This window comes from Mytilus galloprovincialis, chromosome 2 (assembly GCF_965363235.1).
Source record: "Mytilus galloprovincialis chromosome 2, xbMytGall1.hap1.1, whole genome shotgun sequence".
Taxonomy (NCBI): domain Eukaryota; kingdom Metazoa; phylum Mollusca; class Bivalvia; order Mytilida; family Mytilidae; genus Mytilus; species Mytilus galloprovincialis.
In genome coordinates this window covers 21,996,771-22,011,544 of record NC_134839.1, presented here as the reverse complement: position 1 = coordinate 22,011,544, position 14,774 = coordinate 21,996,771, and the positions used below count along the sequence as shown (strand labels likewise).

At 31.9% G+C, this 14,774-nt stretch overlaps 1 protein-coding gene across 2 annotated transcripts in view; it reads right to left on the bottom strand.

Moving 5' to 3' along the window:
• Positions 1-5,995: 5,995 nt before the first annotated feature.
• Positions 5,996-14,774, bottom strand: part of LOC143063124 (uncharacterized) — a 32,721-nt gene continuing 23,942 nt past the window's right edge. For both annotated transcript variants that reach the window (XM_076235091.1, XM_076235092.1), the window contains 8 exons: positions 13,850-14,041; positions 13,044-13,202; positions 11,379-11,537; positions 9,789-9,944; positions 9,025-9,183; positions 8,494-8,544; positions 7,499-7,589; positions 5,996-6,662 (listed from right to left, as the gene is read on the bottom strand). In XM_076235091.1, the coding sequence (XP_076091206.1) occupies positions 6,281-6,662; positions 7,499-7,589; positions 8,494-8,544; positions 9,025-9,183; positions 9,789-9,944; positions 11,379-11,537; positions 13,044-13,202; positions 13,850-14,041 (1,349 nt within the window). In that variant the 3' untranslated portion in view covers positions 5,996-6,280. The remainder of the gene's footprint in view (positions 6,663-7,498; positions 7,590-8,493; positions 8,545-9,024; positions 9,184-9,788; positions 9,945-11,378; positions 11,538-13,043; positions 13,203-13,849; positions 14,042-14,774) is intronic.

Here is a 14,774-nt window from a genome sequence, read left to right as displayed (position 1 = left end):
GTGAACACCTTTTTTTGTGCAGATGCTGATTAGGATATATGATATCTTTTTATAAAACTACAACTGTTTTAATGGCAATGCTTATCAGGATTTTAATGCTTAGTTTTAAATTTTAAACAAAACTTCTGCTTTTTACCCCCTTATTTTAACTACGGTACATGTATAGTACCGCTTTATTTGCTGATTTATTATGTGTTACTCTTTAATTTTGATTAGATTAATACTTTTCTGTGAAATTTTTTTTATTACATTTTTCATTTTGGTATCGTTTTTGAAAAACATGCCTTTGATGTCTTACATTTTATAAATCTTCAGCATAAACTGTGATCCATTACTATCTGTCTTTCGAAATAGTAGGCCTTTTCATATATTATTGTTAAAATTGAAACATTTATACTTGTTTTTGTGTTTTATTAAAAATATCTATTATCTTAATTTACAAATTACTTGTCTAAAATTTAAAAAAAAATCAATGTACATAACTTATTTCATCGCCGGACACAAAGTTGTCTCATGCCAATAAAATATCTATATAATTTCCCCGGGCGCTAATTTTCTTCCCCGGGCTCTTTTTCTTTTCCTCGGGCGCTTTTTCTTTTCCCCGGGCGCTTTTTCTTTTCCCCGGGCGCTATTTTTTCTTCCCCGGGCGCTTTTTCTTTTCCCCGGGCGCTCCCGGGCGCATTTTAGTAGGACCCGTCATTATAGCTTAAGTACAAATATTCCTAAATTTGCATTGGTTAGCGCTTTCAAATTAGTTTAAGCCCGCCACATTTCGACTGTATGTTCCGGTCTAAAGTTGCCTCGAAATTTTTATTTGCGCTCTGACAGGAATGAAGTTTTAATTAAGGTTTCGCTTTTCATTCTTTTGACGTTATGAAACTTGGACACACGCCTCAGTTTAAAGATCAATAAAAGGGCAAAGAAAAACAGATGTTGACCCAAATGATACCCCCTTCCGACCCCCCCCCCCCCCCAAAAAAAAAAACAAACAAACAAACTTGACAACAACAAAACAGCATTACATTTTTGCATGGATACAATCGAAGGCAATACACAAGATTCTCTAAAATTTTCAAATATGTTTAATTATTCTATGTGTTTTTGCTCTTATCAATTCGATCTTGTAACATGTGTAATGACTGCAGTTTATATGTGCTGTCCCTCTATTTTTAATTTCCGTAAGCAGTACCTTTTCTTAAGATCATATGAGTGAGAAAAAGAACACATTGAATAAGTGAATAATTTATATCTAAGAATAGTTAGTACGACTTTTGACATAAAATAAAAGAACCTCATAATTATAGTAACTACTAATGATGAGAAATATAACAGAAACTAAGGGTAAAACTCTTAGGAGCCAAATATCTGAAAATATGTTTTTGTTCTTTTTTCCAGTAAATTGTCATTCAGAATCTATATAGGAGAAACAGCCAGGACATACAATACTACTATAAATCAAATTTCGAGAGACTTGGGACAACAGACGGACGAGAAAATAAAATAAGTGCAACAGAAACCGTCGTATACGAATACAGCCGGAATAAAAAATAGTACACACACCAAAACAAGTAACAAAATTTGTCCCAAAAAGTTAGGCATATTTTGCTCCGCATGTAATTCCCATCCAGACCAAAAATGAGAAAGAACCTTACTTTTCAGGACAATAAATGCATGTCATTATATGGTTTTAAACGACATGAAACCTCTAATTACCCAGAGTCTAGAAACAGGAACATTGAATTTGTGGTGATTGGGTTACGAATATTACTATTGATCGCCGCGATATATTCTGTATTTGTTTAGACGGCGTAAATCAAGCACCAACCAACCAATCAATAGATAATAATGAAAAAGCAACTGCGGCCGTCTTATGGCCGGCCGCCTTATGACCGTCTTATAGCCGTCTTATGGCCGTCTTATGGGTTTTATTATTCGACAGAATAAAACGTTTTTACAGTTATAATCAGGATAGAAATGTAGCATTATTTTGTAAATTCGGGTTCCTTTGTACAAACTGTATCCCGTCACCGAATAGTGCTAGAAATCAGTTTAATACGATGACTTATCCTAGACAGTCATCAAAGGTATCAGGCTTATAATTTAATACGCCAGTTACAGTAAATAGGTGAAATTAGGAATCACACGTAATTACTAAACATTTCAGTAAATACCTGTAATCACTAGTCAATTTAGTAATTACATGTATTTACTAGTTTTTTCAGTGATTACAGGTATTTACTGATTTTTTTTGTCATTTTTACAGCTATTTACTAACTTGATATTTTTGTTTAAAATTAAAAATTAAAGACATAATTCAAGATATCAAATAATAAAGTAAGGGGTCTAGGATTTTTAGGGCTTACTTAAGGATCAAGGATTATAAGGCACATTAAAAGTGCATACTCTTCAGTATTTGTGAATTGAAACTGGAAAATGGTTGTTTTATAAGTTTTGAAACTCACTAAAAATCATTTTGAGCATGCAAGACAATGATACCAATCCAAAATTGAGAAAAACATGTTTGAGAATTGTATAGGCCACTTAGGCAGCTGTTTTTTAAGATAGACATTAGATTATGGCAAACTCGGTTAAATGATATTGATAATTCTTAAAATCTCATAATTTTGTTATATTAAAATCTCCATCAGGCATACTCTGCATATCAACTTGGCCAATAACATGAGTTAAATTCCTTTTACAACATAGGTTTAACTACGACTTCTTTTTTCAGACATTTGTGATGAAGCTGACATTCTTCACAAACAAATTTATACAAATTAATGGCGTTAAGAGTCACATTTTCATATTTCCGTGTTTTTATGAGTTCTTCAAGGCCTCCAAACTTAAGCTTATATACCTCCAACAAAATTTTATCATCGTTTCTTCCTGTATAAGAATGATCTTTTTGTGGATCGAAAAAGTCACCTAAATGGTCCATCCCTTTTGTTTTACTTTCAATGTTGACATTCTTTTCCTTTTCGTCGAGCCTGCGATTTTTGTCGCAAAAGCGAGACATAGCGAACCAACCTAATAATTTCGTCGCCAGCGGCGTCCACAAATATTCGCTTTGTGGTCATATTTTTTTAAATTTTTGATAAGTTTCTCAAATCATCCTGGATTTCTACCAAACTTCAACAGAAGCTTCAGTTGTTTATGATCAAAAGATAAATTTCAAGAAGTAAATTTTGTAAAAATAAAATCAAGTTTTTCCGTATTTTACTTATAAAGGGACTTAGTTTTTATCTCAGATAACATTACATTCACACTGTGGTTAAATTTTTAACAATTTTAATAACTTTCTCAAAATATCCTGGATTTCTACCAAAATTGGACAGAAACTTGTTTATGATCATCAGATAATATCTAGAAATAAAGTTTGTAAAAAAAACTATACTTTTTCGAATATATTACTTATTTAAACGGACTATTTTTTTTCCAGTTAAAATAACATACACTCTGCAGTTAAAGTTTAGATTTCATAAACCATCCTGATTTTTTTTTAAATTTTGATAGAAGATTCTTGCAGAACTAGTCAAAAGATAGTATCTATAGGAAAATTATAAATATTTTTTTTCCTATTTTTGTTGGGCTGCGACTCATAGCAAAAGAAGGCGAGACACTGGGTTCTGCAAAACCCTTAAAATTTTGATAGCTGAACACTCACTGATTTTCTAATTAGTATTACCATAACTTTTGATCAGTTGACCATATTACAACATTGTTTTAACAGTTAGTAAATAGGTGTAAAAATTCATTTTAAAATCAGTAATTACTGGTAATTACTGGGCAGTTTTAGGACTTACTTGTATTTACTAAGTGCATCGGGAATTACATGTAATTCCTAAATTTTAGTAATTACATGTAATTCCCAATTTCACCTATTTACTGTAACATACATAAGACTCATCAGTGACGAGCTGAGATCAAAATAGTTGTAATGTCAAACAAGTAGAAAGTTGAAGAGCATTGAGGACCTAAAATTCCAAATAGTTATACCAAATACGGCTAAATTAATTTATGCCTGTGATAAGAAAATCCTTAGTATTTCGAAAAAAAGAATACTTTTTAAAACAGTAAATTTATTCCAAAAAAAAGAAAGAAAAAAAGACCACCTACACTAATGCCCAGTTGCAAGTTAGCTTTGAGACAAAAGAGATGACAATATTTTTCGCATTTTGCATTTATAAAGTAACATTTAAACAGCACCGCAATAAACAGAACCAACAGACCAAAAACTTGTGATGTCATATTGTTTAGTGCTGATATTATCTACTTGTTTTAATAGAAACAGAAGACGAATACAAAACTATTTCAAATTATTATTTTTCAACTAGAAAAAAAATATACTTTAAACACAACTTTCCCAAACACGAGTGCATTTCTAATTTCTAAACTCTCCAAACCACAATCCCAATTTCATATTTGTAATGTTTGATTGAGAGGTAAGTGAAGCGAAATTTATATTGAATTTGCATATCGTTTATCAAATGAGATGCAGTTTCCTTTGAATCAAGCCATAAGTCACTAAACCAATGGAAAACATAAATAAAGAAGGTTCTCCCAATAGAAAGAGTGAATGGTGTAAAAACCAAATAATCAAAATGTCACAGAAATGATCGATACACTCATTGTATATACCATACAAATTTATACCAGACACGCGTATTGTCTACAAAAAAAATCATCATTGACGCTCGAATCAGAAAGATTAATAAACCAAATAAAGTACGAAGTTGATGAGCATTGATGATCTAACATTTCCGAAGGTTCAACCCACCATTTGTTTCCTAGACAAGTCAGGAATATGACAGGTGTTAACAAATAGTTCGTTAGTTTAAACATATTTATTTATAGTGGATTGGGAAACAAGTTTTAATAACTTATAATAATCCCTTTCTCATTTGATGATGCGAGTGCTGTCTTGTAGCGGCATTAGCCTGCTAATCTACAAGGATGTATTACGCGCATGAGAATTACACAAACTGTTGTTTGCTATCTATTTTAGTTCGTTTCCGTGTATATTTGCGTTTCTTTTTGTTGCACTTCAGTGTTCCTTTGTTTTCCTCTTATATATAGTTGATGTGTTTCCCTGTGGGGTTCGTGTTGTTTATTCTTTAGTTTTCTATGCTGTGTCGTGTGTGCTGTTGTTTGTTTGTCTTTTTCATTTTTAGCCATGGCGTTGTCTGTTTGTTTTAGATTTATGAGTTTGACTGTCCCTTTGGTATCTTTCGTCCCTCTTTTAGTAACCCGGATTTGTTTCCTCTCAATCAATTTCTGACTTCTGAACACCGGAATACTACTGTTGCCTTTAAATTGCCAAACACAGAATAAGTAATCTATTTCTTGGGTAGAAAATCGTAAGCATTTCGGATAATTCAAAGTTTATAAACAGTTAATTCATAGTTATGACCATATCAGTGATAATCCGGACCAACACAGAAATGCTGACTACAGGGCTGGTGATACCATCAAGAAGATATATGTCGTTTAGGGATAGAAAAGATGTGCTGGATATTTTACAGTTTTGTAAATCAAATACAGGAAAAGTGGAATTTTGACGGGATGTTACACATCACAAACATAAGTGTTTGCTAATTATCTTAGTTTGTGTTGAATTCAAAAAGTTTTTTTTTTATGTCAGTATGTCCTTGATAAAGTTTAAAAAGGTTTCAGCAGCTAATGTTTGCATGTTGTCTTGTATATAACGATTTTTAATTGACCTTTATGTCGTATATCGCATGTCTTATGACAAGGTTATTTTTGTGCTTTTCAATCAGTTGTTTCTGTCAAATGGTTTGTTTAATTTTTGTTCTCATTTCGATATTTTTCTTTTTGCAACAGCCTTACCTGAAGATACACGATTTCTGCTCCACTAGTGCTACATGTCCAGTTGCTGACAGACAGTTAAAATTTGAAGATAAAATGCATTTGGTTAAGGCAAACAAATCAGAGACAACTGTCGATCACAATATATAACATTCAACACACGACAACAAACAATATATATAATATATTTCAACATATTCATGTATACAAACATTTTACAGAAACACATACTTAACTATGTATATATAGATAATCAACTTTGTTACTCTTATATCAATGGAGTGAACGTATTACAAACATATAGATGTGAAATATATAACCTCAATTCCAGAAACTTTAAAGATCAACAATTAAGGCAATATAATATAGATGTATCCTTTATATAGAATAATAAAAGGATAAGGTCATGGGTGCAAAATATTTCTAGAAATAACGATTTCGATATGATAAAAATTCAATCGAAACAATGTTCGTGATATTTGTGCAAAAGACTATAATCTATTATCAAGTTATGCTCGTTTGAAGATCGTCGATCGGTTTTAAGATTTCGTTCATGTGAGGGGCGACGGTCTCTTGTATAATGCCCATTTTGTGATGGATTGTGTTCTGATGAACCATTTCTGTCGTTTGGAGGCTGACAGTGAGTTGTAGAATTTCCGTCTTGTGAAAAATCTTTTGTGTTTGAATGATGAGGATCTGTTGCAAAAGTTTGCTCCGGCGACGGTCTAAATATCCTTTTGACGGGAGGAGTAGTTTTAGGAACATAAATAGTTAACTCTGGATGAACCATGTCAAGACTTGTTATACTCCCAAAAGCTCTTTTTCTTGCAATTTGTCTACAATGAAAATACGTAAAGTAGAAAGATTATTAATAGTAAAGTTAATATTACGACAAAGACGAAAAATGACGAGAAGGTGAATAATAGTTCATAAAACACTATACAGAAAACAAGGGACTGGTCAACACTAGCCCTGCCAACACATATTAGTAATCTTAAAACTGCGAGAGGGTTAAAAGATTGTTATAATATAGTGACGACACACTTTAAAAACGATTTGAGTCATAGCAAGTGCAGCATACAATACGGATCATATTAAGACACAATGCCTCGTTGGTCTTGTCGTAGAGTGCTCATCTAGAATGAAGAAAGTATTAGGTTGAAATTCCGTCGAATCAAGCCAAAGACTTAAAAAATAATATTTGCTGCTTCTTTTATAAAGATGCGGCATTTTGGAGTAAGAACAAAGACTCGGAAGCAGAATAATTTGTCCGGTAGGGTGACATGTCATCCTTTCAGACATTTAGTTAAGTTAACAATGTATGTAAAACAGCCGTCCATCATCCGTCATGAACAATCACAAAAGAACATTATAACCCATACCTTGACCGAGTGAATATTGAAAGTAACAACACAAGATGAAAAAACTAATCCTTTAGAAACAACACAAACATTTTAAAATATAAAGACACAAATCAGTAGACTCCTGCATTTCACAGCATCTCTGTAAGACATAGACATTATATTAAAATAACAAAAGACATTTTGATGACAGTATCTCACATTCCGCTTAGTCTTTGTATAACAATAAATAGAGGGAATTGATCAGAAAAATGAAATAAATTGTCATCCATTGAAAAAAAAAGATGGAATTCTAATAATGAACAGCTTACCTTAAATGTTCTCTGTACTTCCACATAAAAATTAAGCAAATTATAACAATGATAACTACAACACCAACCACCACTGCAATAATGATTGTATCTGTAAAATAAAGAAAGTGTATATATTGAGGCATGGGAAACTAATATCTAAACTTATTTCTCAACATACTATTTAATTGATCTAAACACAATCACGTCAATTTACACGCCTTTATCTTTTATATTTCTGTAAGATGCCTTTTCTAAATACAAAACCATTAAGAGATCTTCAGAAATTAGACAACTTGTTTGCACTCACTCCTTGATCAGCCTTTACATATCCTCAAAAAAACTTATCACAGATACTAGACTTATAGTTTGTTACGCAATTCGCAAGATTCGTTCACACATGACTTATCAAAATACTTGAATCGCGCATATTACAAGAACGGATGCAATTAATGGATTTGATATAAATTAGATTGTATCAGCAGAGCTCAGACCAAAACAGGTGGAAGACAATTCATGTTGGATTATAAAAAAAATAAAAACAGTTTTGCTAAAAACAGCTTATTTGACCAATGGCTGTAAGTAGATAATTCTCGTGTTTTGAGCATAATAAACAAATGTGTAAACAAAACTTTTACAGAAAATGAACGAATGGATTATATGTCATGTCAACAAAAAATGTTTCTTCTGGGCTGATGATAACCTTTGGACAAAACGTACACCACCAGTTGCTCGACATGGTGAATGTAAATCTCATCAAATATAACAGGCTTATAATTGCCAATGTCATAAGCGCGTTCTATGTTCACAAGACTCAACAGTGGCACTCGAATTGAAACAGATGGTCGATCAAATCTTAAACGAAGTTTAAAAGTGCTGAACAGCATTTAATGCCTCTAACAGAGTTATCATTATCGAACACGACTTTCATCCTGATATGAAGCATGATAACAAATATTAACCAGTCACACCAGGATTGAAACATTAAATACTAGTATTAAGACTTTATATATTACCGATGTGGGATTCCAGTTCTGTTTTCTTATTTTTCACCTGGTTTGTAACATCTAAAATAAAATAAAGAATTTAACTGACAATAAAACAGATGTTCCATGCGACTCTTGTTATTTTTGTTTGTTTGTACTATTATATATGATATCTTGTGCTTAATATTGGGAAATACAATGATAATTTCTATCTTCTATATACATTCGCTATACAGTAAGAAAAAATACAAAAATTAAAGCAAGAACAACAACAACATCAATACATTATCAAAACCCAAACAAAAGTAATATGTGGGAATGATGCCTCTGTTAATTAGGTTTGACTGTCACACCTACCGTTCCCCGATGTTTACATTGTATTTGAAGCTAGAAAATCTGAAATGGACCTTCAGTCGGTCGGTGAATGAAAAACATTTTATATATAACATCGCATATGTTTCAGAAGGTAGAACAAAAAGTATTTAAATTACAAAGGAATCAACACATGATTGTGGAATTATGACATACTTGATATACATGTGAAATTGTTAGTACAAGTACCTTCTATACAGTCTGTTATACTGTCAGATGATGTGTTCAACGTTGTAAGTCCCGGTGGACACTGTTTACATGCTAATTGTGCCACTGAATCTTGATAAGTACCCACTGGACAAACATTACACCGACCAGTTCCCCAGTATGTGCCTGCTTGACATGCGGCTGTTACAACGTTCAACAGAAAATACCATTATTATGTTAAATAAGGTGAGATCATTAAGATACGTCGTTCAATATAGTATAACTCATATAATATAAAACAAAATAACAAACGAAACATTTATATCATTATTCTATTTCGGTCATTACAGTAACTAATATTGCTTGTGGCTTATATGCAACGCAGGATGTATTATAGATCACAATTTATCATTTATCTTAAATTGACTAATTTATTCTAAGTTCGCCATTTTAAACATTTTGTAAGAAATTTAATTTCTGTCAAACTTAAAACTATGCTGTCATCATGGTCATGCCATACAATCATGAGATCTTATAAAATCACGTGAAAGCTATCTAAGATAATAATATTGCAGTGTAGGAACTATGAAACATTCTTTTTACTCTATCAAAACATAAATGAAATAATCATCACTGATACCTGGCTTATAACTCTTCGCCGACGTGTGTTACTTGTACAATAGACTCAGCAGTGACGTTCGAACCCAAGAAGGACAAATGAAATACGAAGTTGAAAAGTAATGCCGAATCATAGTTCCTAAAACATTTAAATCAAAATGTCTAAAAGATTAAAGTATATAACCTACGTCTTTTACAATCTGTGCTACTGTTACTACCGCTGTGAAATGTTACCATCCCATGTGGGCACGGCTTACATAAGAAAGCCGCTGTCAAATCCTGGAATGTTCCTATTGGACATATTTTACATCTACCATTTTCCCAATGTGTTCCAATAGGACATTCTGAAAGAAGATCACAACAATTCTTAATGAATTAAAAAAAAAACCTTTCCCAGTATTGCATCAGTTTAGATATTACATATTTATATTGATTATGAACTTCACTTCAATGAAAATAACTCATATCCAACTTTTATGAATTGATGAATAGTTCATCGTAAAAATATGACATGCTATCCTGTTTGTGATAAGTTTTCTGGTGCAGCCAACCATCATTAAAGCCTTGGTTAATGTTTCAATAATAATGTAATGAATTCAAAATTATGTTATTTATTTTGTCAGTTTCACATGCAAATAGTTAAAGGGGCACTATAGCTACGAGATATATAAAAAATCAAAAGTATGATTTTTTTTGTTCAATCATTAATAAAAGTGAAAAAGTGAAATAATTATTTGCTTTTATCAGCTAAAATGGTTCAATTTTGTCAAATTAAACTAAAAAACATAGATAATGAGTTATTTTCTTGCAAGTGAATAAGTCGACCTCATTAAATCCATATTCATGTGAACTCCAATTTAACCCCGTAGAAAGTTATAGCATAACATATGCATTGTCCGTGTACGGGTATTTAAAGGAAAAGAATGTCAACATTGAAAGTGAAACAAAGGTAAATTGTTTGATTAACTGATTCGATCCACCCAAAATCATTCTTATAAAGGTAAAAACGACGATAAACATAAATTTTTAATCTATAATACAAAATTTAACAGACCTTTAAAAATTCAATTGCACGAGTTGCTTAATCTATTTATATCTGTGTTTATGTTTTCATCGCTTATATGGTCATAGAAGGTCAACTCGATAGTTAATTAGATGGCGTCTTGGCTAAATTTCACACGAAACGAAGCAAAATCATATTGAAACCATGTCCTGTAAATTGTTTATTTGATATTTTTGATAGTTTGGAAAAATGTTTTACATTGTTATAAATAAAATATGAGAATTTGAGTCAAATCGGTGAACATGAATTTGGCAGCTAGTGCCCCTTTAAGAGCCATTATACTTATATTTTAGACAAAATTTTAAAAATATTATTCTGATATCCGGTAGACTAATGTCATTTAAGTATCTAAAGACAAACAGTTTTTTCGTAGATTAATAAAAAACAACAGCCCCAAAATGGTGATTTCAAGCTGCAAAAACTGACAAAGCTTTTCCTTTGTTCTGACCGAAGCTCTTTTTTGAATTATCTTCACCAGTAGCTCTATAACTGTATACATGTTTAATATTTACAATTATAGTTATTTTCTATTGCGTGCTTTAAGCAGAAAATCCAGAATGCTTAAAGCAAAGGTTGAATGAAACATGACCCTGTTTCCCGTTAAGTTTGGTATTATATAGAATTATACAACAGATTCAATACAAACCATAACTGAAGTCAAATAAATAATAGAGTAAAATGTTCTGCTTTTGCTATAAATTTAAATAACAAATACCCTTTGAGCAATCCGATAGTCTTTCAGATGACGTATTTACAGTTGTAAATCCCGCTGGACATAATTTACAGAAAATTGATTCACTTTCGTCTCGGTATGTTCCTACTGGACACCAAATGCATTCTTCGTTTTCCCAGAATGTACCACCAGGGCATTTAGCTAAAATTAAACAGAAAAATGAATACATCAGATATGCCGACATGATTAAGTTTTGATAAAACTGGTTATGAGTTCCATTAAGGTATTGACTATTGGCAATACGTGTGATTGCTTAATCCAGCTATTTTTTCGTGTTCATCTTGGGAAATTATTTTACCAAAGTAAATTTTTGATAGATATTTTCTGATGGGTGTGTTTTATGACATTGACAGGCCATTAAGCAGTAGCACGGTCAAATCGGTGCCTTGAGGCGTTAAATGAGCTTTTTAAAATATTGTTATCATAAAATTGGTCAGGAAGAAGGATTTTTTTTACATAAGCCGATTATGTTTCTTTATTATTTTGGTGGTTTGATTTATACTTCTTCCCAACTGCATTTTTTATGGTAAGGTTGATCAGCTAGGCAGCCCGCTAACCACGTCGATGTTTTACTAATAAATCATGGAGACAATAGTATATGTCTACACGAAACCCGTTCAGGACCGCTGTTACAGAAATCGGCACTATAAACTTATTAGGCAGTATATTCTGTATTGAACAAGCGATTCCGTTACGCAACACATCTGATACAGGACCCTTCAGATGTCTAGAAGACAAAACACAACCCCATCCACACTGGGTTTTTGAGTGTTTGCTGACGAGGGCCTATTGTTGTTCAGCTAGTTTGCAGCAGACAATGAGTAGTGTATCGTTCAGCATCATATTTTGTAGTTTTGGATGACCATAAGCACATCCGAACTGATTTAAGGACGAAGACGTGACTGTGATTGAAATGTGAATGGTTGGATATGTATTTATTTTTAGTAACAGCTTATTGAATAAATTGAATTTAATCATTAATCTTTGAAAATGGACGATAATGCGAGAAGATATCAAAACGATGTTATTGTAAATAGTTATCAAAGATACCAGGATTATAATGTAGGTGTTGAAGAAGAAATATAACTACCATTGAATTTATATTGTTGCGAGATATATACATTTACATGTGAAAAATAATTAAAGCACTATGTTAATTCCTGATTCTACATTATGCTTTTATGGTACTTTACAAATTGAAACACACAATATCTTGTTACACAAAGAAATAATCTATTTGTCTTTCATTTTTGCTAAATGTGCGTTCAATCCACCATTTTCTACATCAGAACATGCCTGTACCAAGTCAGGAATATGTCAGTTATTACCTATTCGTTTGATGTGTTTGAGCTTTTGATTTTGCTATTTGATTAGGGACTTTCCTTTTTGAATTTTACCCGATGTTCAGTATTTTTGTGATTTTACTTTTTTCTGCTATATATTTTGTGAACACATTTTATCTTTAACTTTGGTTAAAAAGATTCAAATTGTTAAAAGTAAACACAACAAAAAACAGAAGCTGTAGAAGTGTTTTTTTTAATAACCGAAGAAAGTCCTGCGGTATCATAACTTTTAAGGTGAGTTTGTTTTATTTCAAGGGATTACATTTGAATATTTAGAATTTGTTCTTATAAATACTGAACATACATTCTGTGCAATCGGAGCTACTATTCGCAGCAACGTAGAAAGTTGTAAGTCCTGCTGGACACTCTTTACATGACATTTGTCCAGTAAAATCTTGATAGGTACCTACAGGACACAACGCACATCTACCGTCTTCCCAGTATGTTCCAACTGAACACTCGGCTGTCAAATGATATAAACACATTATTGGAGACTAAATAAGTTTAAACAAATGCTATAAAGTTTCCCGCTAATTAAAAAAAAAAACCTGAAGGGAAGGTTTAATGCTCAAAAACATGTCAAACTCCATCACATTCATCATGTGCCTGTCCGGAGTATGTAATTCAGTGGTTGTCGTATGTTCATGTATAACGTATTTGTTTTTTTGTATTTTTGCATTGTTAAACATTAGGTACTAGTATTTAGTTTTCTCGTTTGAATTGCTATATTTTTATGTCGGGGTCTATTATAGCTGAATATTTTGATATGGGGTTTTACTGTCTGCTGAAGGCCGTATGGTGACTTATAATTGTTCATTTCCAAGTAAATAAAACACTAGTGGAAAGTTGTCTTAATAGGAATCATACCACATCTCCATTTTTGAACGTTACATTGATAATAATTTCATTCATACATTCATAGATTAAAAGTTTTATTAACTGATTAACACATTACTAATAACTGATTAGATTTGGACGGATGGATAATTTCTTGTCTGTCGATTTACAGCTTATAAAAAAATCTACTCACATCACAATTGAACATAATTTTTATTACAAATATATTATCATTTAACTTTGATTTTTCAAAATAAGCTTATTAAACCTTACCGCATAATAAAGAATTGCTGATGATATTTCCTTCAGGACATGTAAAGTTTCCTACACTGGTCAAACTTGACATATCTGGAAAGTACACTTTACCACTAACGTTGGCAGTCAATATATCTGAATTGTTTAGTTGGTCCACTGACATAGTAACATCTAAAATTCTATTAACAAAATCTAAGAGCCCAGGAGACACTGAAAAATTGAAAGTTGTTTGTTAAAATCAAAATGTGCATTACGTTTTAAGTTTAATTAAATATTAGCAATTACGTCACTGCTAGTTTTAAAATTACATATACTTGTTACAAAATGTAAATAACTCTATCAATTTTATGCCTCCGAAAGCGCTCTTCTGGATATATCTTCATCAGGAAAGCAAAAAGCCAGTTATTTGAAAGTAGGATGGATAAATATCGAACCTTGTCAATGAAGAGCTAGCTAAGCATGTGACCAAACGGACCTACAATAATTTCAAAATCGTAGCCATTATCTTAAATTAGATTTTATCAAGTCCTTTTTTCATCATGTATTATATCACCAAAATCTTTTTTTTTGTTAACTTGAAATGTGCCTCACAGCGGGTGTCATTGTGAAACATGAACTGGTTACTATTTTAGAGGAACTGAATCAGACAATAAATTTCATCATGAGTTATGCTTTGATGCAGAATAAGCCCAGCATTATATCTATTTATCAAAACATTTATGGGAAAATGCGAAGTTTCGAATACAGTAAATGAAAAGAAATCTCCTGAGATCACCATTTTTGTGTAATAGGTAAATAAAACAGTGTTGCTCAGTGTTTAATTTCAGTAGTTTCGTTTTGTGACCAGTCCTCATAACCATTGGCAATGTCATTGTATTCAGATGATTTTTATTTCCCTTGGTATATATTCTTTCGTTTTAACGCTCTCTATTTAACTGCAGTG